At 37.5% G+C, this 24,740-nt stretch overlaps 1 protein-coding gene across 1 annotated transcript; it reads right to left on the bottom strand.

The window, feature by feature from the left end:
- Window positions 1–634: 634 nt before the first annotated feature.
- LOC116265918 (ATP-dependent helicase BRM) lies at window positions 635–22,793 on the bottom strand. The gene is made up of 14 exons (XM_031646916.2): window positions 22,181–22,793; window positions 17,166–18,482; window positions 15,660–16,985; window positions 15,470–15,570; window positions 15,168–15,255; window positions 14,927–15,013; window positions 10,822–10,914; window positions 10,650–10,733; window positions 9,199–9,402; window positions 7,843–8,085; window positions 6,226–7,779; window positions 5,574–6,104; window positions 4,331–4,579; window positions 635–1,632 (listed from the first exon to the last, which is right to left on the bottom strand). The coding sequence occupies exons 1-14, from the start codon at window positions 22,349–22,351 to the stop codon at window positions 889–891; spliced, it is 6,792 nt and encodes a 2,263-aa protein (XP_031502776.1). The 5' UTR covers window positions 22,352–22,793; the 3' UTR covers window positions 635–888.
- Between the last annotated feature and the right edge of the window lie 1,947 nt (window positions 22,794–24,740).

Consider the following 24,740-nt stretch of genomic DNA (forward strand, 5'->3'; position numbering starts at 1 on the left):
TAAGAGACAAAGAAACCAAATTAATTATTGAAAAGCTGTTTTTATAATATAACTTTATAGATATGATGATAAGAAACATATATTAAGTTAATATTTTCATAGTTAAAATAATGTCTTTTAATATATATATATATATATATAAAGTTTGTAAAAACCAAACCACTTCGGTAAGAGACAAAAAACCAAATTAATTACTGAAATACTGTTTTATAATCTAACTTTGTAGATATGATGATAAGAAACATATATTAAGTTAATAATCATTTTCACAGTTAAATAATGTCTCTTTAATAGTCAAAAAGCTCTTATAACATCAAAGTTTTGATAGTATAAAAATCAATTATTTTTACAAAAATGACTGAAACAAGATTTATATTAAACTAGTGTTAATAAACACATTAAAAGGTTCACATCTTGCTTTAAATATTTTTTAATAAAAATGTACGAGAACTGGTTTTTATCCCTTGCCGTTTGGTTGTGATACCGAAATTAACATCATGATACATTAAAAGGATGCGGAATGGTGATATTTAGAAATATGCTTCAAATGGGGCATGGATCCTGCACTTCTGTCGGCAGCAAGTGTAACACAACGGATTCTTTTGGAACTCTAAACTAGTAGCCTAGCAAGCAATGATTGAAATCGGAGCTCGATTACATAGGCCTTAAACTAATAACAATTCTGCATGTAATTTACACATATGCCTGCTAAGCCCTCTCATGAATAATAGGGAGACCACCTACCATCAGAGGCTTCAATAAGAACAAAAAAGGGACTACTGCTACAATGGATTAGACTTACTGCTACAAGCCTATGAGCCAGTAAAATTACATTGATAATCAATAGGGAGGAGGGGGTTGAGGGGCACTTTCATTATATATACAAAATCATATATGGCTGGGTCTTCTTTTACCAGCATCTGTTCTCAGTCTCTTCACAGGCCGTGCCCACTGTGCTTCCTTAACTCCAGATTCACTGCTCTTCCCAGCACCATTTCCAGAACTAGGGGATGGAGACTGAAGCCACCCATGGACCCGCCGAGCCTGCTGGGGAGGAGGGGGTGACACAGGAGAGGCATCCTTCTGTACCGCAAGTCTGACAGGACGACTTGCATCAGGTGGCGAAGCTACTTGAACCATCCTGGCTTTAATGGCCGACTTATCCCTGTCTTTCCTCTTTTTCTTACAGACGACCAGGTCCCCTGGATGAGTCAATATGTCTACATCATCGGAAATGCCCCTCTCCCTACTGCTGCTTCCATTCCTGGATTCCTTATGAAGCTTAGATGTAAGTGCTCTGTCTAGTATGTGGTCATCAGCAGAGAGGGACATGTGTCCCAGCCTGGAACCATGATCATGATTCAGGTCATCCAAAGGCTTCTGCATCCTACCTTGGCCGACCCTTCTTGGAGATGCACATGAAGAAGCTCCTGGGCCTTGACTGATCTGTCTGGGAGATGGAGAAGCAGAAGAGCCTGCACCTTGGCTTATCGGCCTGGGAGATGGAGAAACAGAAGCACCTGGACCAGTGAATGAAGCCAGGCTTCTAGCTTCTCTGAAATCAATGTCTGGAAAAGCAGCTTTCATGGAACTGAAGAAGAGGTCGAGTATTTTCCTCGCATCAGATTTTGCCTGCAAATTTGTAAAAAAAAAAATTACAGTGTTTCTTACAACATCGACCAGGGAATAAACCAATAAAACATACAACGAAGAAAGCATACACTAAAATCTCATCCACAGCGAACAGACCAACCCCAACCAAGAATCTGGTTGTTGCAAGAGTAGAAACCAGGAGCCAGGAGCTACGGAGGTCGCCAAATCCCAAGGCTTAGCAAGAAAAGAAACTCTTGCAGATATGGACAAATTGGGCCAGCACACTGACTTCCTAGCAGGTGCTTACAAAAGGTATATTCCTTCCATGTGGGACAGGCCCTGGTAAAACTTGCGATGAGTGCAAAGCAGGATTCTTTATATTAAAAAGTGGTTTGGCAAACAATGTCTAAAGCAAATTGCGGTAGTGAAGTTCCCAAAAGTGTAATTTTCAAAATTAGTCTCGAGGACATAGATGGTGAAACCTAACCATAGATACTTAGAGAAGTGAAATCACCGGAAGCCGCAGAGGCATCTTTTTGTGCACAATGGACATCCAAAGTACAATTAAAGATGTTTCAAAGGACACTGCACACTCCAAATGTCCATTCTGAGATGGCAGATATTCTGAATAGAGCTTTGCATCCCTAGAACATAAAATGGCTACAAATCACAATTTGGGAATACATTAAACCAGCTCCAAAAGCGAGGTTACCCTTTGGGGTTCAGGCCCAACAGAACCTGGGGATAACCATATCATCTTTTAACCATGATAACAAGACATCAAGGGCTAAAAAGGGGAAATTATTGATTATGTCCTTTGACTAGCTACATAATCACAACAAAAGTACAAAACAGGCATCATATTTTCACAAAAATAACCAAAGAAAAATAGACCCAGAATCACAAACTGTGGATGCGAGGATGTAGACCAAATTGCTACGGATCATGACACACGAGATTACAAAATTTATCTATAATCATGCATATGTATTGAGTTTGATGAGAAAATTTACAAAAAGAGTTGAATTAATATGACCTGTACAAACTAGATTTGCCACAAATGTATTGACTGTGCAGACTCTGCAGAGCATAGTGAAACAAAGAACTCTGTTGAGGCAGATGTTCTCTAGTGAAGAATGGGCTGCATATCCACATGCTCATAAAAGAAATTCTTCTTTAGTTGTGGATATTATATTTAATAACGAATTTTGGGAATCATGTGTGAAACTATTGAAGGTCTGTGTTCCATTAGTTAAAGTCCTCAGGTTAACTGATAGCGAGGATAGGCCTTCCATAGAGTACTTATATAAGGCTATGAATAAAGCAAAAGAGGCAATTCGAAACAACTTGAAAGGGAAAAAAAAAATTATATAAGCCCATATGGAAGATTATAGATAAAAGGTAGACTGGACAGCTTCATCAACCTCTCCATGCATCAACTTACTATCTAAATCCTGCAACTAGATTTTCTGCTATATTTAAGGACAGAGAAATCACACATGGTTTGTTAAATTGTGTTTCGGTGTTAGTGACAGATTGTAGAGAACAAGATGTTGTGCACAGTGAGTATATGATAATTGTTTTGGAGACATGGGACAAGCCGGTGCCGTTCGAGCCCACACAACCATGCGTCCAGGTAAATACATAAAAAATTTTAGTTTACTTTGCATTTGTTACATTTGATTCATTTATGTTGTTTTAACTTAAGTTTTAAATTTTACATGAGATTTGTTTTATTTTTTTTTAGATTTGTGGTGGAATAGGTTTGGGATTGATTGTCCAAACCTAACATGTTTTGCAATTAAAGTCCTCAGACAGCAAGAAAAAGAATAGGCTCGAACATAAAAGGTTGAATGACCTTGCCTTTGTTCGATATAATATGAGGTTGAAACAAAGGTAATATAGCTTAATATTTATAGTTGTTTTACAATATATTTATATATAATTATCCATTAACAAGTTTTCTCTTATTTAACATAGACAATTACAAAAAGCATCAGCAAGAAAACACACATCTCAGTTTGATCCTATCATCTTAAAACATTTTGAAGATCCAAAACCATGGATTGAGGAAGAACCAACTACAATATTTGATGATGAAGATCTTCAATGCTTCAACCTTGAAGGTGAAGCAACAGAAGAATTTGTTGATGAAGGAGAGCTTGCTAGATATGTTGGTGAGGATCTTCAAATTCATGAAGATGAAGATGAAGATAAAGAAGAAGAAGAAGATGAGGATGAAAATGAATATGATGAAGATTATGAATGAGAGTCGAGAGAGTGCTTTAATTTTCTATGTATTGGCAATTTGGGATTGAACATTTTCACAATTTCATTATGTAATTGCTGACTTGTGCTTTCTAGATTGTCTATTGTTATGACTTATGAATTTTAATGTTTATGAATGATGAACGTGTAACTTTATAGCAATAATAAGTCTATCATTCTGAAAAACATGTCTTTTATAAAGAACATATTATTCTTGATTTTTACTGATTTTTTATGAATTTTTCGAATTTCTTTTATATTTTTTCGGATTTTATGTTTTAAAAAAAAAATTACGATACGTTACGATACGATGTATCTTGAAGCCGGAACGATACGGCTTACGATACACTTTTTACAACGTTGCATATAACGGTTGCAACTATGGAAACCAAAAAAAAAAATGATGTTGGCCGCCTTTTCAACAGAACAAGTTCAATAGAAGCTTAAGAAATAATGCAATCCAGTATACCTCATGTGGATAACCGCAACATTGAATGGCATTGTTAAGCATAAACTGGACGTCTGCCACAAATTCCATTATAGTACCATACTCAGATTTGTCCAAGCGCTGTTCAATTTTTCGCATATCAGGCATATAAACTGAACCACGTACAGAAACAGAACTTTCACTTCTCTTCAGGATATCAGTTAATATTGGTGCAAATAAATGACCCTCTTTGTCTATTGTTCTTTGTAGCTTGGCAAATACATTCTTGCACTGCAAAAAGAAAGGACATTGTCAATTGCAAATAGCAACAGCTTTTCACATGCCTGACTCGACAGTTTCTAACATTTTGAAATGAAGGCCACAATGCATGCAATCTTAAAAGATTATCTTTCAATATTTGCAGCATGATACAAGTGTCAAACAAAATACCATCAACCCTATTCGATGAAATGTATTCAGAACCAAAGGCTTGTCTTCTCTCTCTCTCTCTCTGTGTTAGTAGTAAAATACCTTATGTACTCTGAAGAAATAAATGCTGGAACATCACTTGAACATCTCATTTGATAAAAATGGTGAAAGGAATTGATTTTAGGAGCAGCCGACAGGTACTGGTGGGTACATAAATATGCGGGTCCAAATACATTCTATTGGCTCTTCAAAATTTCCTCATATTCAATTAAATTAGTTAAATATCTAAAAATACATACAACACGAATGTTAAGACAAAAGTTCAGACATAATTAGATATTAAAACTCCGGAGCAAATGTAGACAGTCTACATGGAGCCTCTTGTTCTCGTTTGTGAACAAAATAGGCCTTCGAAGGCTTTGATTATGATAAACAGTTGGCCCATCCCATGACATCACACAGGAATCATGCAAAATGCATAAAACATGAATATGTGCATGATATTTTTGCATGCAAAACATTAGCTAATGAAAAAGAATCGATGTCAACAGCTGTAACCTTCCAACGCCGAGAATATAAGCCAGAAGACTAAAGATCAAAAGCTCACTAATTCAACTTGAGCAATTGCAAATTCAACTTGAGCAACGTCAAGATGAATACAGGCTAAACTGGAAATTAGCAACACAAAATATGCTAGCAGGTGTAACAACACCAAGCATGTGCAAGCTTTTCCAAACAAGTTTCATGAGAGTGTAACTACTGAAAGATCAAAGGCAAACAATCATAACAGTAAAAATAATTTCAAACAACCGCCTTAGCGCTGATTCAAACAGAAGCTTAAGGATTCAAAGATAACCTTTCTTTGGTTGATATCAGACATCTGTTTGCCAATAAAAGGAGGACTACTTGTATGAGATGCCTTTTCCCAAATTCCTTTGGAGTTTTCTGCAGGGTCATCTGCTCCTGTAAAACTGTTGATTTTAGGGTTCTTTGACAACTGCGAGTTCGAAGAATGTGCACCTCTTTTTGAGGCAAGCTGTGACCGCTGCCTATAGCTCAATTCAATGATATCATTCTTTCCAGACATGGAATCATTCAAGGTTTCAACCTCTAGATCAGCCCTTAATGGTGATTCAAAAGTATGTGTTGCGTGATTTGTCAATTGAGATGAATTTCCTTGATGGAGAAATGCCTTGTCTCCGGAGGATTTGTCATCAACTTTTTCTGCAGAACCTCGAGGCCGAAGCCGGATGCTGCGCTTCCTCTTAATTTTAGGCTGTAAAGCCTGCTCATCTTCATAATCATCTCGGTCATGAATCCAGCTCCCAGATTGTTGGACATCCATGTTGGAATCCACTGCAATTTCACCTTCTTCTAACTCTACAGGCTGAAACACATACATATCACACATTCTAATTAGAAAGAGGAAAAGGAATAAAAAATGGAAGAAAGAAATTTAATGCATATGCATATAATTACATCCATGATCAGGAAAAACATTCACATACCACACACTTGGATACTGATCCAGGTCTTGCATCTAATGCAGAAAGAGAGCCGAATTTCTGACAAGAAATGGTCGCAGTCATATCCTGAGTCACTTTACAGCTTTCAGAAGAAGATCCAGATGAAACTGCTTCTTCCAAGGTCCTGTCATTTCTTGTGGCCTCTTCCCCATCATATTCAGTTTGCAGATCCTCTTCATACAGGTCTTTATTATTCATTGGATCACCTAATTCTCTGCTGACATCTTCATCTTCAAATCCTCCAGTTTCTTCCTCTTCATCATATCCATTTTTATCATCTGAACTTGCATCATTTTCTTCCCCATCATCAAGTTGTTGATAAGCAAGCAACTTCTTAGAATTCGATGATCCCTTTGGCCGCCCTCTTCTTCTGACAACCTTAGGAGAAGCACGAGATTCATCTTCCTCCACTTCTGCAACCGCATTGCCAATCAAGCCATATTTGGATGCTTTTTTTGAAAGAGATGCAATAACAGCATTTACCTCTCTAGTAGAGGCACGAAGCCATTTTGGAACTTCATCAAATTTTATCATATCGCCCGTCCAATTTAGCTCCTCGTCCATCCGATCAAACAGCTCAATTTCTTCTTCACTTCGAGCAATCATACGATTAACCTCCTGTAGTGAAGGTACATCATGAACAGTTTCTTGATATCTTTCTTCGTCACGCAGTAGCAACTCCAGTGTCATGCGTCTTTCTTCCTGCGTAGTCCTTTGATCAAAACGCCCTGCATTTATGACCTCATCTGCCATATCAATCTTGTATTGCTGAATATTATTGCGGACAAGACTTTCTATTGAACCTATATAGCGATCTTTTCCAGCAAGGTCATCCTCTAGATCCACTGCAGCCCCACTCCTAAAGTCGTCTTCCTTCTGGTAACTACTTATAGTATCAACAACTGCTTCCATATATATAACTCGCACTTCTCTCTTCTGACCAATGCGATGAGCCCTAGCCACAGCTTGTTCTTCATTTTTAGGATTTGCATCAGGGTCATAGATGACAACTGTATCAGCAGATTGAAGATTTAAGCCTCTCCCTGCCGCACGAATGCTGAGAAGAAAGATAAAGCAGTCTGAATCAGGACTATTGAAGTCCACAATAGCAGATTCTCGATCCTCCAGGCTAGTTGTCCCATCAATTCGCCTGTAAACTAGTCGTCGCCATTGCAAATAATCCTCTAGTATGTCAAGGAGCTTTGTCATTGTACTAAACAGAAGCACACGATGCCCTGTTTTGTAAAGCTTTATAAGAATCCTATCGAGCATCCACAGCTTGCCACATGATCTTACAATGTAATCCTTGGCATAATAGGTCAAAAAAGGATAACATAATAATGGATGATTGCATACTTTGTGCAACTCCATGCATCTGTTCTGAAGAGGAACATATTGCCTCATTTGACGATTTGGGTTCCTTGAAACTCTTGTCAACTCTTCTTGCGGGTCAGCTTTTTTACTTCCAGTAGCTTTAATCCAGTCATAGATAGCACTTTGAACAGCTGACATTCTACATCTCAGAACAACCGGAACCTGCAACCCATAAATTATAAGCACTGACCTTTCTGCACTATAATTATTACAGAAAGTTCATACCTTTGGTGGAAGTGACCCTTCCACATCTTCAACACGTCGTCTGAGCATAAATGGTTCCAAAATTTGATGAAGCCGGTGAATGATAATAACTTTTTTCTCTGTTTCCAACCAGTCATCTTCTGCAGTTTGTGATTGTCCATCCTTTTGAAATGGTTGAGAGAACCAGTCATAAAATGCTTTGCGATTATCGAACACCTCTGGCAGGAGCAAGTTTAGAAGCGACCAAAGCTCCTTTAAATCATTCTGTGAACAATAAAGCCAAACTTAATCCTTGATTGTAGCATATGAATTATTGACAGAAAACCTATAAGAAAGATGCACCATACAAATCTCAGTCATATAAAACTTACATATAACAAACATTCAAAGATAATAGGACTAGTCTCACACACAATTATTAACCAACAGATCCAGTAAGAGTATGCTGGAAACAGGTCATACAAACATATAATCTTGTCCCTCAAATACCTAAAACATCTAAGGGAAACATTTAATCTAGGGACAGAGAAAATAAGAACAAGATCCTCTAGCCACTGCATTATTGAAAAGCTTATACAGTTGCAAGTAGTAGAATACCATACTTAGGAAACGAACTGATAAGCCAACATCACATTGCACAACAAGGACAGTGAACACTACGACAAGTACATGAACTTTTAATTTAATACATTAAGCTACGCTTGAAAAATAAATAAAATACCGGCAAGGTTTATAATTCAGGTAAAATAATGTGTTAGGTTCAATTCCTTTTCATCATATAGGACGTACCCATACACGAGTTACAGGCTCTCTTCCTATACACAACACAGGATACACTAACCACAAGTTCTTTGGGATTATGCATTCTCCAATACAAACTTCACAAAGACGTCCTATCAGCTTAAGTATTTTCTCAGCACCTCACAAACATATTTACAAGCATTGGACCAGTCATCGGTTTCTCACGTAAAGCCATATCGTAAGTAAAAAGTATTTGATGCAAGGAACAAATGCTGGCATTCATTATGAATTTTGTAATAAAAAGAAAATTGAGGAGAAGCATGATACTTGATTTAAGGAAAGCAAAAAAACCGTCGATAAAAAAAGTTTCAAATCCTTATCATTTCACTGAAATGCTGATATAATGTGCATCAACCATTCGGGGCCTATACAAAACCATTTCAACATCAGTGGTCAAAAGTAAGGATGGGTAGAGCAACGGAAGAGAAAAATGGACCGGTATTCATAACAACAAACATATATCATGGGAAATTGAGAAGAAATGATGTGAAACTTCTTATCAGATAAATGATAAGATGTACATGCGCAGAATAATCCCAGAATCCATATTCAATTAAGAAACAACCAGCGACAAACCTGTAGTGGTGTTCCTGTTAAAAGCAACCGTCTCTGACAGCGATACCTATCAAGATCACGTGCCAAGCGAGAATTTCTGTTTTTCATGCGCTGAGCCTCATCAATGATTATATATTTCCATTCAACTTTGGAAAGTTTTGAGCGATCATTCATGACGAACTCATAAGTTGTGACAAGCGCATTGAACTTCATTGCACAAACCTCCTATAAACATGTAACAAAAAGAGTTCAGATGAGAAAGAAGCATATACAGAAATCGCAGCATGCTAGCACCAGATCACAAACAGTTCATCGATTGTACAAAAACTAGGATTTGAAAAATCAATTGTCATGTTTCCCCAAGTACAGGAACATGTATGCCAACAACCAAGGAAACACAAAGTCATTTGAATCATGAAAGAAGCTGGAATTCATCTCTGGAAAAGATAATATCATACATCACTGGCACGAACTGACACTCACACAGAAAAAAGAAACAAACGTAAGTGCATGCAACACTCTTTTGCCATCATGACGCTCCTCCTTATGCCAAACTTTTCACCCTCAAGTTCCCCCTCCTTATACTGAACTGATTACTCCCAAGCATTCACATATATTGTTTACAGTATTATTCGGAGAGTTATTTCCTGGGTATCATACAGCAAAATTATATTTCTTAGGAAAATTTGGGATTAAAAAAATTAAACAACCTAAAAATTAGGGTAAAAGTAAAATAAATTAAAAAAATATATGACATTGAAAAGCAATTAGATAAAATCATAAACATGATAAGATTTGGTGAAAAATAGTATATAAATAATAAATTTGGTTGGTCCCCATACTAGATCCAATTTACTCAGACGCATCACATGAAGCCTGAGTTAACGCTATGGGTTAGGGTTTTGTAGGAGCAGCTGGTCTCTCTCTCTCTCTCTCTTTTCTTTATTGCATCTAACTTTCTGTTAACCATCTCTCTCTCCTCTTTATTACGTAATTAATTTCCATTACTACATGCACCTTTCAGCTCTCTGTTCTTTATTCGCTTAATTTTCTGGTTAATCATCTCTCTCTCTCTTGTTTAATATGTTTAATATATAGAAGCTCACAGTTTGGCCGAACATTTAAAAAAAAATCTATGATGCAGTAAAAAAATGTGTCTTCTTCCCATTTTTTATTTTCTAGCATCCTTTTGAAAAAAACATGTTTTATTGATGTTTTATTTGGCTGAGTTATATTTAACGTATTTTTATCGTGTCTTTTTCGAATAAAACGGAATACTTGTGACAGTCCTCCCAAGTTTATTAACTTTGTCAGTGAGCAAGGCAATAAACTATTCATATTCAGATCAAAATAAATACAAATACGAGAATATTTCCCAGCTTGTCATAAACATTGAAACACCACAAACACATTATTGAAGATAGCAAAGGAGAAAGACAAAGATAAAGAGTCAAATCTTGAGCTAAACTCACCTGAGTGTATAATTTCATTCGTTCATCTTTATTGCCAACATAATATATGCAAGAAACTGATGGTAGCCAATTGTGTAGCTCACTCTGTCAAATCAGATTAATCAGGTGCTAAGTTTACGAAGAAGAGTTTAAATAACTAAGGTGATTGACAGTTAAACAAAAAGAAAGATACCTTCCAATTAACCATAACAGCATTTGGCACAATTATGAGATGTGGTCCATAGTTCCCCTTGAACTCCATCAAATAAGCCATTAAGGCCATCACCTATTAGAATTAAGCACCAGGAAAGCAATAGACCCAGTCAACAGGAATCCAATTTCAAATTTAAGTACTAGGTTCATAAGAGTCTATAAGAGAGATTCAAAAGTTTAAAATCAGCATCAGCCAAGTTAACTTGGTCACATATATTCTGTTCTATTTCAGAAGGATATTTTCTTACTCTATATGGATGGTATGATAAATACATGGTGACACCACAAAGATTGTGAAGCAAAAACTATGTCCACCTGGAAGAAAAACAAACTAAGAATTCTATTATTAGATCATAAGAAGCACTCACCCTAGTAGTCAAACCTAATTTTTGAGCACAAGCATGCCACAGACTTTCTAGCACATGCTAGACTAACTAATGATACTAATTATTACTAAGCACTTAGATACACCAACTTAAGCCAATCCCAAGAGGACATCTCAACAATTTTACTGTTTGTAACTTTGTCGGTGAACAATTCACAAGCTAGAAGTTACACAGCTTGTAAAGTTAACTAATTTAACATGCTTTCCTCTCTGGCACATTATCTGCTATGCTGATAGCAGAATGCTTTTATACTAAGTGTTTGCTTCCCAGAATAGTTTATTAATTTTAAAGCACATCAATGTTTCAGTTATTGTTGGTTCCATTAACTTAAATTGAAAGGGGAGTACTCACATGAAGCCTTGTATCCATAGAAGGACAAGTAAAATAGCACCAATTCTTTTTCTGTTCAGTGTTTTTTTGGTAGAATAAAAAGAAACAGTTAAAGGTTATTTTAGCAGACTATTAAATGTCAGCCAGGCCCAAGGTCTGCACAAGAGCTGAGTCCAGCTCGAGTTCGACTCAACTCAGCAAACTCGAGCTCAAACTTGAACTCGAGTCGAGCTCCATAGAACAGGCCCAAGCTCGACTTGCCGATGCAACATCAAGCTCGAGCTCAACTCGCTTAACTCATTTCTGTTAATTTAATCTATCTCATTTCTTTTAAATTGTTTAACTAGTTTCTTTTAACTAATTCAATTATAAACAACCATCTAACATTCCAAAGAAAGGGTGCATATATTCTGCATCCAAGTATTCCATAAAGAAAAACTTAGTATCAGAAAATATCTAATTTGTGACACTTTTATGTAGTCAAGCCAAGCTGAGTTTAAACTTTAGACAAGTTCAATTCTTACAACTTCAACTCGACTCGTTTAACACTTCGAGCATAAATTTAAACTCGAGCTCGACTCGCTTACAAACAAGTGGAGCTGGAGTCGACTTTTTATGGAAGAGTTGGAGTCAAGCCCGAGTTGGCTCGGCTTGTTTTGCAGCCGTAGCCAGGCCACAAGCCACAAGCCACACCAAAGGTTGGACTATGCTCACAAAGAAGAAACAAGGTAACCAATCACAAAATAACCATACCTATAAGGATAAAAAGAGCAAGATACTTAGGAAATACTCTCTCTCTCTCTCTCTCTCTCTCTCTCTGTGTTGTCCTTAGCAAGATGAGAATCACACATAGAAAAACAGGAACTGCCTGAAAAACTAATGAAATACATAAATATAATTTTCCCCTTTCCAAATGAAGGCAGCAGAGTTAGTCAGTGAGATGACAAACAACTGAGAAACTAAGAATTCCCCAAGGATTGTCAATTAATCATGTGATATGTGCACCTTTTAGAATGGTTCTCTAATATACAAAACCTTTGTCAGATAGATCTGAAGAAAAAACAGGATATAGAACAGAATCTACAGATACACTTGGTATGAGAACAATTATTAAAATTTATGATACGAATGGTTATGAGTTGATCTATGTCAGATGGGTGTGGGTACAAGTGCCGACATAGGTGCTGACAGGGAAACTGCTACAAGACATTTTCAAAAAACTTGGGTGCGGAGACATGGCCATACATATACATACATGTGTGTGTGTGTGTGTGTGTGTTAAGCAAATAAACAGATAAATTCATTGCTCATATCATTGTCACAAAAGACGTAGACGGGTATAATACGGCGAGGAAAAAAATGGGTATAATACGGCGAAGAAAAAAATCTCAGGAATAAGACGGGAAAAAGACGGTAAATTTTTAAAAAATAAATAAATAATCCTAACAATTATATAAAAATAAAATAAATGAGAAATTAAAAAAACATTGGAAAATGGCTAGATAAGCAACAAATTTTAGGAAAACCTCCGAAACAATTTGCCAACTTAAAAATTTAGACAAATAAAGTTAATAAACTCTTCTCCTCGCAAAGTGAACTCCAGCAAGAGGCGAGAATAAACAATAAACAAATCCCAAGGAAGCTGAGGGGGGAAAGGGGAAAATAAAAAGGGAAAAAGAGAGATTTTCCCGCTGGCATTTCGGGAGACGAAGGAGAGGATGGTGGGAAGTTAAAAGACGTTTTTGCCATTAAAATGAGCGTCCAAGTTAAAAAAAACCAATTCTTTTACAAATATTACACGCGTGCCATCTTTAAAAAGACGTTTTTGCCATTAAAAGGAGCGTCAAAGTAAAAAAAAAAACCAATTCTTTTACAAATATTACACGCGTGTCATCTTTGAAAAGACGTTTTTGTCATTAAAAGGAGCGTCCAAGTTAAAAAAAAACCAATTCTTTTACAAATATTACACGCGTGCCATTTTTTTGAAAAACTCAGTGTCTTTAAAAAACGTGGAAGACGCGTTTTATACGCGTCTTTTATTTTTTACCCTTTTTTTAAAAAAAACGCGTTATATTCCCGTTTTATACGGGGATGTCGTTTTTAACGTTTAATACGCTTTTTTTTTAAATAACGCCGTTTTTTGTGTTCTTCAATACCATAAAATAACACCTTTTAAAATCAAACTAAAAATGGTTAATATACACGATATAGTGCGGTTGCCCTTCCGATCACTTGGTTATTCTTTCAAGAAACCTATCATTTGTTGCTAACATGGGAAGCCATGTTTTACGCTTTATTATACAAATATTTTTATAATTTTGTCAGAAGATTTCTTTTGAAGATGTCACTTAATTCATAAAATTATATATTACTGAACAAAAAATACTAAAATATACTTAAAAAGTACAAAAACTAAAACCGCCATGTCCAAGCCACATCCCATAAGAGCACCCCATGGCACATCGTGTCGACACGGGCACTTCTGCCTTTTAGAAGTGCCTGTGTGAGTTAGGAGTTGATGTACCTAAAACGCATTCGAACATGAATACTACCTTAAGACAAACCCTTGAAATTTTTCAATCCCCATAACCAAAAATAGCACATTATAATTTAAGTCAAAAACGAAAATTAATGATATTGAAAACGAATTTTAGGTTGCAGGTGTCCTGAATCTCCTAACATGCCCAAGAACCTTACCGTGTTGATGCTGAACAATTTAGTTGCTAATGTAACATTAACATCACCAGTGACTCTCCATTGACAAGTATTACATATTAAACAACTGTTAAGGGTGTGTCTACATGATTGAGGAGGTCCAATACAGCCCATCTCAAGACCTCCTCCTCATTTTCTGTCGCACCCTGAGGGGTGAGAGAGAATCTAGAGGAGTTATACATTTTCAAAGGGAAATGGTGGAGAGTGTATTACAACACCCTACACCGTGTTTAAAAGCTTACAGGCAAGAAAATAGGTCTGTCGCAGACTTTGTCCATCATCCAAGCACCCTAAGTTTCATGAATAAATAAAGCAAATTATACCTAACTGGACTAAAAGTAAATTTCAGCATCACTCCATGATTGTACTTGTGATCTATATAAAAGGCTATTAAGTTTGCACCACAATAGAAATTTCACAAAAAAGAACCCATTTTTTTCAAGATATTTTGAAAGCCAACATAAATTGAGAAAACCAAAAAAAAAAAATCTTTGTTTACTTCAAAAAATACTGAGCTTTAATTGCAGTATTCACATGATAAAAACAGCTTACATCATTTACATTTATAATTCCATTTTATATGTTTTATGTGCAACATATATGAAATTATTTTGTGAAGAAAAGCCACTAATTCTAGAAAATCATAAATCTCACCTGCACCGTCTTCCCAAGACCCATTTCATCAGCCAAAATGCCATTTAGCTTATTGTTGTACAAAGAAAGCATCCACTGAAGCCCAACCTGCAGAGGAAAAGAGAAAAAAAAAAAGGAAAATATTGAGAGATGAACAAACAAAACAAGCAGCACAAGCACTGGGAAAAAATTAATGGTGACATGTGTCAACAAAAACATCAGATCAAGAAAAGAGATTAATCAAATAAGGGAAAAAACATACAAGCTGATAGTCTCGCAGCGTCCCAGCCCGCAACAGTGAAGGCTGCTTAATTATCCTTTCATTCACTGCATGAGCAAGATTGTAGTACCTACAGCAAGTATGAAACAATCAACTCAGGAAAAGTGAACAGAGCAATCAGCAAAAACATTTGACAGGTGCATATTTCCATTTAACTGAAAACGTGATCAAGTCTAGCTCTAGGATTCAAAGAATGCAGGGAAACTGAGGACCATAAATAGTGATAGCAAAATGTACACTTTCTGTTAATTCAAAAGGAGCAGAGTAATTTTTAAATATTTTACTTGTTATCCTTCCGTGCATTCATTTCAGAGAACCTATTCCTGATCATCACTTCTTTTCCAGCACAGTTAGCTACTGCTTTCACCTCTTCTTCAGAAAGACCCTGTCCATAGAAAAGGATACATTGATAAAACTGTCAAGACAAAGAGTAAACCCTGAACTCCAGTTGTACACATCAAAGTAATTGCATACCTGTGCCCTTGCAGCTGCAGCTGCAGCAAGTGAAGCCTCTTCTACTTCTTGGTTACACTTGACAGCTCTTATTTTTCCTCCCAGCTTATGAAGGTACTCTTCTGTCTGAGACAAGAATGATGACAGAACAGCATACCGCTGAGCAGCATCTCCAGGCGTATTGGTTTGTTGCTCTAACAACATCTCACGATACCTATCCACATCATTGTTTTTCAAAGCCTCCATTCTCTTGGTACGGTCCTCATCTTTCCTCTTTGAGAACTCTCTTAGCATTCTCTCATGATATTTAGCTACTCCACGGTTACGAGCATTCCGTGCATCACGAATAGCCCAGTGAGCTTCAAGAAGCTTTTTGCGCCACTGGAATACAGTTTTCAATTGCTTTTCTCTTGCAACCCTTTGAGACAGTTGTAATTGCTTCATGATCTCCACCCTTTGACGCTCGCATTGACGCACAAACTTTCGATAAGGTCTGTCTGGCATAGCCATGATCTCCTGTTGTTGCTGATCAACCTCTTCTCTTATACGTGCCTGGAGATCTAATAGACGAAGTTTCTTTTCCTCAATTTGGAGACGTAAAATAAGATCAGGTCTTATCCGCTTCCTATCCAAATTCACAGCTAACAAGCAGCCAATCTTTTTTAGATTGTCGGATCTTTTCTTGTGATCGACCTCACTTCTTTCCTGTAATAGCAAATCCTTTATATCATACCCTAATGACAATGCATGTATGTTGTTCACATGACTTGTTGCTGAGCTGAAAGAATCATGCTTCTTGGTGAAATATGGAGAATCAAAAATGGGGCCACTGTACTTTCTGACAATGTTGACATCTTTTGGTGCTGGTGTGGTGGCTGGAACTGTAATTTTTTTAGCTTGCACATTGTCGGACGGAACATTATGCTGGTGAGAACTCTTGCCCTTGTCTGGAGTAAAATCGCTTTTAGGAGGGGCTCTATTGCTTTCTCCATCCTGCTCACGATCTGGCTTCGCAAAGATGGCAGTGTTATGCACATCTTTTGCCACCCCCACATGCACTGGCTGGCTAGAGCCACTACCTATTGCACCTTGTGAATGACTGCTAATAGTTGTTTTCTCCTCACCTGCCGCAGTTTCCTCCTTTAGAACAGGTTGTGCTCTATTAGGAGGCACAACTTGTGCTTTATCACTAACCAGTAAGTTCTTGCCATGATCTGCCTGACCCTTTGCCATGTTTCTTTCTTGTGTGGTGCCAGATGCTGGATATACTGTCTGTAATGGCTGTGTATTCAGTGGAGGAGGTGAAATGCTTTGAAGAATATCCTGAGGAAGGACGCCATCCCCTTTCTTTGAATCCAAGAAGGTAGAGGAAATAGGAGACAGTAATTAGTTTTTTTTTAAGTGGAAAAATGCACACAGCTGACTTTTTTTTCTGCTAAACTTAAATATAAGAACTCTTAAATCAGTAAACAAGGACACCGATGAAATCAGTAAAAAACGAGACAATATATGAAACAGACCACATACCTTGAGACGCCTAAAGGCCATTATTTGAGCTTTAAGGACATGAAGCTGCTGCTTAGTGAACCCCAACCTTTGAGTTTGGTTTAAAGAAGAAGTCTGAGATGGGACATTGCGAAGCCCCTCATTCAATGCCACCGACTGCAAAGGGTAGCGATTCAATTGTTGCAACTGCCTTAAGTTTTGCATTTGCATTTCAGGAATGGATTGACTCATGCTTTGGCTTGTAGGTGCTGATGTCTGTGTCAACTGCATGATTGGCACGCCATTCCCAACTGCATGTCTACCAGCCTTTTCAACATGATTCTCTCTGCTCTGGGATGTAGTCTGAAGCATTTGAGCATTGGTGCTGTTCACAACTTTGGAAGTACCAGAAGTTGGAAAAGAACCTCCAGGAAATGTCGGCTGAGCTTTTGCAGGCCCAGCTTGAACAGACGCTTCCGTAACAGAGCTCCCATGAACAGAGTTTTCATTTCCCATGCTTGGACGATCATTGACAGGGGGAGAAGGCAACCCTTGCAGCTTATTTGTGGGCAAACGTGGCTGTGGTGATCCGGTATTGCCTTCATTTGCTTTCTGAATTGCAGCAATCTTTGACTGCCAAATGGGTAAAAGTTGTGCAACAAGGTTGGCATTCGATGGAAGGGAGAGGTCAACATTATGCTCCATCGCCCAAGCCTGAACAGCTTGTAACTGAAGGATCGCCAACTGGTTATTTGCCATATTCTGCATACTTGGTTGAGCCTGTGATGCCTGCACAGGCCTCATCATATTTCCTGCTGTTAATTGTCCTATGACAGCTTGTGGGGCTTTCATATCACCCCGCTGATCACCACTAACCTGTCCTTGATCCAACTTCCTATCAGTATTAACAACATGCTCGTTAGACTTTTTAAACATGGATCCTTGCATCTGATTGGCAGCCTGAATGGAAATTAGCTCCTGCATTTTCATATTGTTTATGTGTGCTTCCTGATCCTTAGAGGACGGGCCAATCATCCCACCTTTCATCTGTTGTTGCACCTGCATATTTCCTGTAGTTTTCTGTTGACAATTCTGGAAAGCATATTGGAGATAAGCTTGATGAGCCGGACTTTGCACCTGCTCTTCTAAGCTCTGAACTTTAACCTGATTTTCTTCCCGAACCTGGGAAAGATTTTGCTGTTGAGATATATCAATGAACTTCCTAGATTGTTGAGGAAAAGGCATCATGCTAGATGAAGGAAAGCTGCTACCCCCCAAAATGCCATGGTTACTTCCTGTCTGATAAGCTATGAGAGAGTCATCTCCTTCAGGCTTTCTGAGATGTGCCTGTTGCAAAGGCTGCATTGAAAAAGAAATACTCAGTTTCTTCTGTTATGGAATTGTAAATTATATATACCTTGCACATGCTCCAGGTTTACACAAAAAAGATCCAAGGACACAAAGGTAATTTTACAAACCAATAGTTATTATTTACATAGCCCTAGATGAATTTGACCATCTCACCAGTCAGCAGCTAAATATGGAGAAAGACTAGCAATAGTCTATTCAATTGGGGTCAAAAAGCACAGCCAGTCTCTTTTCATCTTTTTGTACACATCCCCCTTGCTGGACTGATTCAGAAAATTTACATAACAAGCCCAAGGACAATAAATTCCCATCAAGGTGCCTTCAGCTGAGATGGAATCCCATACCAAGGCTCATGAATGCCAGCCTACTGGCCTCTGCCTACAATCTACACCAAAGGGTCAGTGTTAGGAATTTAGGAGCTCATTCTCCTTTTCCTCTTTGTACAGTCGAAGCTATTTTAGTCAAGCCAAGTTTCCCTTTTTCCTTCAGCAGAATAAAAAAGACAATGATGCTTTGTTCACAAAATGATGAACCTTCAGCAAAAACCACAGAGAAAGACACATCCACAAATACAAGGAAGTATGCACATATGCACCACACACGAGCAGGAATAGGTAAATCCATGATAAAGTGGTAAGGAGATCTAAGAAATGGGTGTAGCAAGAATCTTATTCTACCCAACTGTGAACTAATCCAAGACAAATCAACCCTTGGAAATATGACACCAACCAAAGTGAGAATAGTCTTTCCAATCCAAGTAACCTTTCTTGCTAGAGGACAATTGGGTTGGAGAAGGCCCTGAAGTATGCCCTTATAAGACCTATTAAAGAACCCAAGCCATGATTTTACAACCCTGAAACCATAACACCCTTGGTGAGCATATGTCTACCCACACCTTGACAATTCGTTTGAAAGAAAAATGAAATGTAGAGTAGCCAAATATACCTGTTTAAGAAATGGAAAAGATGCTGACAATTTTGAACTTGTCGCAATTTATTTGTGTTTAATAATCATTTAAGATCCACATACCTCAATGGCAATCCATTTGATAATGAGCAGAAAGCCACTTTAGCCTGACATTGATCATATAGGTCTAAAAAGAGAACAGGTAAACCTCTCCCAAACAAAAGCCTAGTGTTTTTACGTATCAGGGAGGCATTAAAAGGTGTTCCCCCCCCCCCCCTCTCCCCTCCTTCCTTTCCTTTTATAAATTGCCAGGCCGATCAGCAATTTCCTTTTATAAATTCAATGATCTCGCATCATGAGATTTTTTTCTTTTCCAGGAACAGGATTCATACTTATAGTCCAAAATCATCCTCCCTCAACATTTCAAGGTGAAATTCATGTGCTTAGGGTGCATCTAATTGACCAACAAGATAGTAGTTCATGTGCTGCAGCATCATGCAATTATGTGAAAGATGCACTTCATGTGCATGAACTATTCAAAGATCACCTACGAAGGACAAAAGTTGCAGTTGACAACTCAAATCCATCTTTACCAAACATTGTTCACAACTTTCAAAGTCAAGATGATATAGTAGAAAAATTTATCATCTCTAATTTTCAAAATTTAAGGTTGTGTTTATTTCACCATGGATTCGAGATCCACGGTGATCTGAGATCCCTCCATGGATTTAAGGTCGGACCTCGCCCCCAATCCGACCTTAAATCCATGGATTTTAACATGCCGCATGGATTTAAAATTCATGCTACTGAGATCCTCGGTTTGTTTAAACTAAGGATCTCCCAAAACATGCCTTTTTATGCAGCCTCAGATCTTAGAACCAAGGCTATCAAATGCAACCTAAATGTCGCACCCACAACAGCAGCAGCATTAGTTGTACTACCACCACACCAAGAGGAATTTAGTGGAGCAAGAGAATGTAGGGAACAGCACCTAGTGAAGCCTTCAAGTATTTGTTCTGAATACTTATTCTTAGCCTAAGGTCTTTGCTATTAGGGAGTTGAATTTAGATTCATTTACTTGAAGTTTGACTCTTAAACTTATTCATTAGGGACTTTGAGTTGGTTTTATTGGATTCACTTTGATTACTATACAAGGTCAGTGGTATATCATGCTTCTCCTTGTTGATTTTTCTTGTTTTCTCTTTTATGCAACTTATGTTCATGCAACTTTTTTCATTAGGAAATATTTTTCCGATTGTTCCTGAATTTTTTAAAATTTTCATGATCTTTTACGTTTTTTCAGAATCCTTTGATATTTTAGAATAAAAAATGTGATTTTCCAGGTTATGCTATGACACATATCAAAGTCTATTGACACATATAGCGTAAAGCATGAAAACCATCAACTATTTAGGGTAATGGCCACACCCGGTGTCCACCTGCCTCAGGTGTGGCAGCCTATTTGTAGCACTTTTATTTCTGATACAAAGATGAACAGGAAGCACATGTATGGAACTAAGGCTGACAGAGTTGCAAAGACACTAAGATAATATTCATGGCATTGTGCAAGCAGCCTATTTGCACCACTTTTATGTCTGAGACTGAGACAAAGATGAACAGGACAGAGTTGCAAAGACACTAATATAATATTCATGGCATTGTGCAGAGTGGATACACCGTAGTTGAATCCTTGGCAAACAAGATTCATTCAGAAATGACTCCAGGTGTCATAGCTTCGAGCAAGTTAATTATTGTTGCCCACATTTGTCTTATATACACAGAAACATGTGACGTATTCAGAGTCTCAGACCAGTGTACAACCAACAGAGAAAAGGGTGTGAAGTACCCAAAATGAAAATCAGAATGACACAAGGACCATGAAGCAACATGTGAAAAGTGCCACGATGAAAAAAACAAACTCAAATTGCCTAGGAAGCATAAGTGGAAGTACTGATAACACAAGCAAGAAAGAAGGTAGCAGTAACACACAGAGGTACACAAATTCTTTCAATCTTACCCAGATACAATCTTTTTCTCCCTGACCCAAACAGAGGCCACATTGTTGAAGGTTCTCCAATAGAAATATTTTGTCATTTTTTTAAGGCAATAAAATCTTTCCATTATGCCCAGTAAGGTTCGAACACTCGAGAAGTTCAATTTTGTTAGAGAGATCAGAGAAGAGCTCCCATTGTCCCAAAACATGTTTCCAACAAAGAGCAAAAACACAAAAGACATATCTGACTACTTCTCGTTTCATACTTGCGAGGTGAGCTTCTGAGGTACCCCAGCGTTCAGTAAACATGTAAAACGCATTTATCTGGTTCAGAACGCTCACCTGTTCTATTTTGACCAATAAAAACAACAGACCAGCACTTATTTTCGCAACCATAGATCCACTTTACTGCCCACTTGAATGCACCAAAAAATGACATAATCTGATGCAAATTTCGGCGAACAAACAGATCATTTCCATGTTCGAGCACAATTCAGCTAGTAGACACCGATCACAGACAAGGAAAAAGATGTGCTCCAGTTAAAGGGACAAGTAATTTACCAAAGAAAACTTATAAAAAAGAAAACACAAAACCTGCAAGGGGAATACAATTCCCAAGTTGACAGTTGACACTAAAGCATAACTCACACGATTGCAGAGAAAGAATAAGAAGCAAGTCAGACTCAAAAGGTATCATTTTTTAGCAACAATCATGCTAGAATCAAGCTCCAAAATACGGATTACCCAAAAGGACAAAATGATGGACAAAGAATCCGCTAACGGGCCATACCTGCCGCTGCTGGAACTGTGGATGCTGAAGCGAGTCAAACCCGAGATGTGGGGCAGAGACTGCTGACGACGACGACGAAGGCGATGGAGATGCCGATGACGAGCGACAGGGCGGCGGATTCCGACCGTGAGGAGCGGCGCCGCCGCCGCCCTGCTGGGAGCCCTGCTGCATAAACACGGCCTACACCCTCCCTTTCCCCCCCTCTTTCTCCCAAACAAAACAAACACCCAAGGTAAAAGGATCAAAAGGATTAACGAACAAACAAAGAAGAAAGAAGCAAGAACAGAGGGATAAAGCAAAACCCTAAACGGAAGAAACGAGGAGTTCCCGGACTCCGGAAGGGAAGGAAAAAATCGGGGGAAACCCCCCAGAAATTTTTTTCCCACCGGAGAAGGTGGCGATGGGAAAAGAAATTTTTTCCACGGATCCCGACGGGACCGTCAAAACCGGCAGCCGGTTTCGGCAGGGAGCGTGGCGATGAGTGAGGAGCGGTTTTGATGGGGCTTTGCGAGCGGTTTTAGGGCAGTGAGAAGGCGGTTTCGGAAAGGGATGGTGGTATTGGGCAGAAACCCCATCAGATCTAGCTCCCTTCGCCCTCCCAGTTTTTTCGTCCGCACTCGTTCTCATTTTAACTTTTTCCCCTTTTCTTGCTTTTCTTTCCGTCGAAATTCTGATAGGGCCCCTACTTTCTTCCTAATTTTGGGAAAATGGCTACTTACTTCAAACGTTTCTTTCAGAGGCCTCCTAATTTTTTTACTTTATGTCAAATGATGAGGGTTAAGCGGGGAGTATATTAGATGATACGGTCCCTAATAACGAACCATATGTTATTGACCAAAAATGCCTATTGATTAAATGGAAAACCCTCACAAAAAGTGACATCTTCAAAAGAAATCTTGTGACAAAATTATAAAAATATTTGTATAATAAAGCGAAACATGGCTTCCCATGTTAGCAACAAATTATAGGTTTCTTGAAAGAATAACCAAGTGATCGGAAGGGCAACCGCACTATATCGTGTATATTAACCATTTTTAGTTTGATTTTAAAAGGTGTTATTTTATGGTATTGAAGAGTATTGATTTGGTTTAAAAGTTGTCGTTCTTAAGGTTAAGGTAACTTCATCTTTAACCTTGCAGTTAATATAGCTTGGTATTAACCCTTCCTTCCCCTCTCTTCTCCTCGAATAAATTTCCTTATCAAATATTTATATTTTTCAAGACCATAGTAACCCTTACTTTATAAGCTCAAATATGGGCTCCATGTTAAGTGTGTAGAAAACACAGGTGAAGCTCGTTTGGGGGAAAACCTCCTATAAACGCCAAAGTAAAAAGAAAAAATTGAAAAGGACAGAAATACCCTTCAAACTAAGTTGTGCGCAGACCCTCTCAAGGCTATTAAGATGTCGAATCCGATTCCATAAGTCAAATTGGGTCATTTGATAATTTTAGTACTGTTTTTTGGCGTTTGATATACTTAAAAACATGGATTTTAGAATCAAAATGCTCGCTTTTCCAGAAATTGAAAATTATTAAACATGTGAGGTATTTAGGTAATTATGATATTGAAACCTAGAATTTTGATCTTGTTCCAATTTCAAAAAAAAAAAATTATGATTCTGAAATTTTCATTTTCGAATCAAATTTTCAAACCATCTAACACTAATATTTTCATCTCTTCCGTTGTTATTTTCCTTTTTGACTTTGTTTACATAAAAAAATATATTCGTTAGATATTGATGGTTTCCACAGACTTCCGAGTCAACGATTGTTTAAAATCTTTTTGCTCGCCAACTCGATTCCAAAACTGGTATTATAAAACATGTTCTGACACATTAACAAAAGCAAAGCACGGTATCTCTGCACTTCGATACTTGTTTGTGATTGTTATTTATTTTAGATGAATTGAAATAAACCGCTGCTAAATGTTGTTGGATAATTAAATATTTAAAAATCATCGTTAAGCCCCCCATAATATATGAGTATTAGCAACAGGTGATGACGTAGCAACAAAAATTATGGTGTTTTTAACAATGATTTATAGAGCTTTTAGCATCCAATTTTAAATATTTAGCCATTAACAGCCTGGTCGATTTCAATTTTACTTCCTTTCACACAGTTTCTTACCAAAAGCAGTCCTTAAAATTAAAAAAAAAAAAAACACTTGTTCAATTTCCTTTTAACTATATCGTAACATTAAAATTAGAAGTTTCCTTACTAAAATAGTTATATTAATATCTTTTTCCTTGATGCTGACAAGTTATTTCGTGTCAAGTGTGGGCCTTAACCGTCGAGCCTTATGGAAACAGTACCATGTCAAATTCAAGCAACAAAATGTTTTTATTCAAGGTTTTCCAACTTACGCCTTTTCATATTCAAGCTCGCCATCTGTTAGCTAGTTACTTTTTTATATTATTTTATAGAATAGGCAGCATTTTCACTTTTCACTGATCTAAATATAATTAGACAGAAACAGACACATAAATTTTTTTTATTAATGATAGGGAAAATAAGATTTTTTTTTAAATATACAAAAACTATAGTGTGTTAATTATTATCAA

Source organism: Nymphaea colorata, chromosome 12 (genome assembly GCF_008831285.2).
Source record: "Nymphaea colorata isolate Beijing-Zhang1983 chromosome 12, ASM883128v2, whole genome shotgun sequence".
NCBI classification, from domain to species: domain Eukaryota; kingdom Viridiplantae; phylum Streptophyta; class Magnoliopsida; order Nymphaeales; family Nymphaeaceae; genus Nymphaea; species Nymphaea colorata.

Coding starts and splice junctions, on each gene's coding strand:
- LOC116265918 (XM_031646916.2), bottom strand. CDS start 22,351: ATGCAGCAGGGCTCCCAGCAGGGCGGCGGCGGCGCCGCTCCTCACGGT. Junction 15,256..15,469: donor AATGCACGGAAGGATAACAA/GTAAAATATTTA, acceptor TACTTGCTGTAG/GTACTACAATCTTGCTCATG. Junction 10,734..10,821: donor CTGTTATGGTTAATTGGAAG/GTATCTTTCTTT, acceptor CTGATTTGACAG/AGTGAGCTACACAATTGGCT.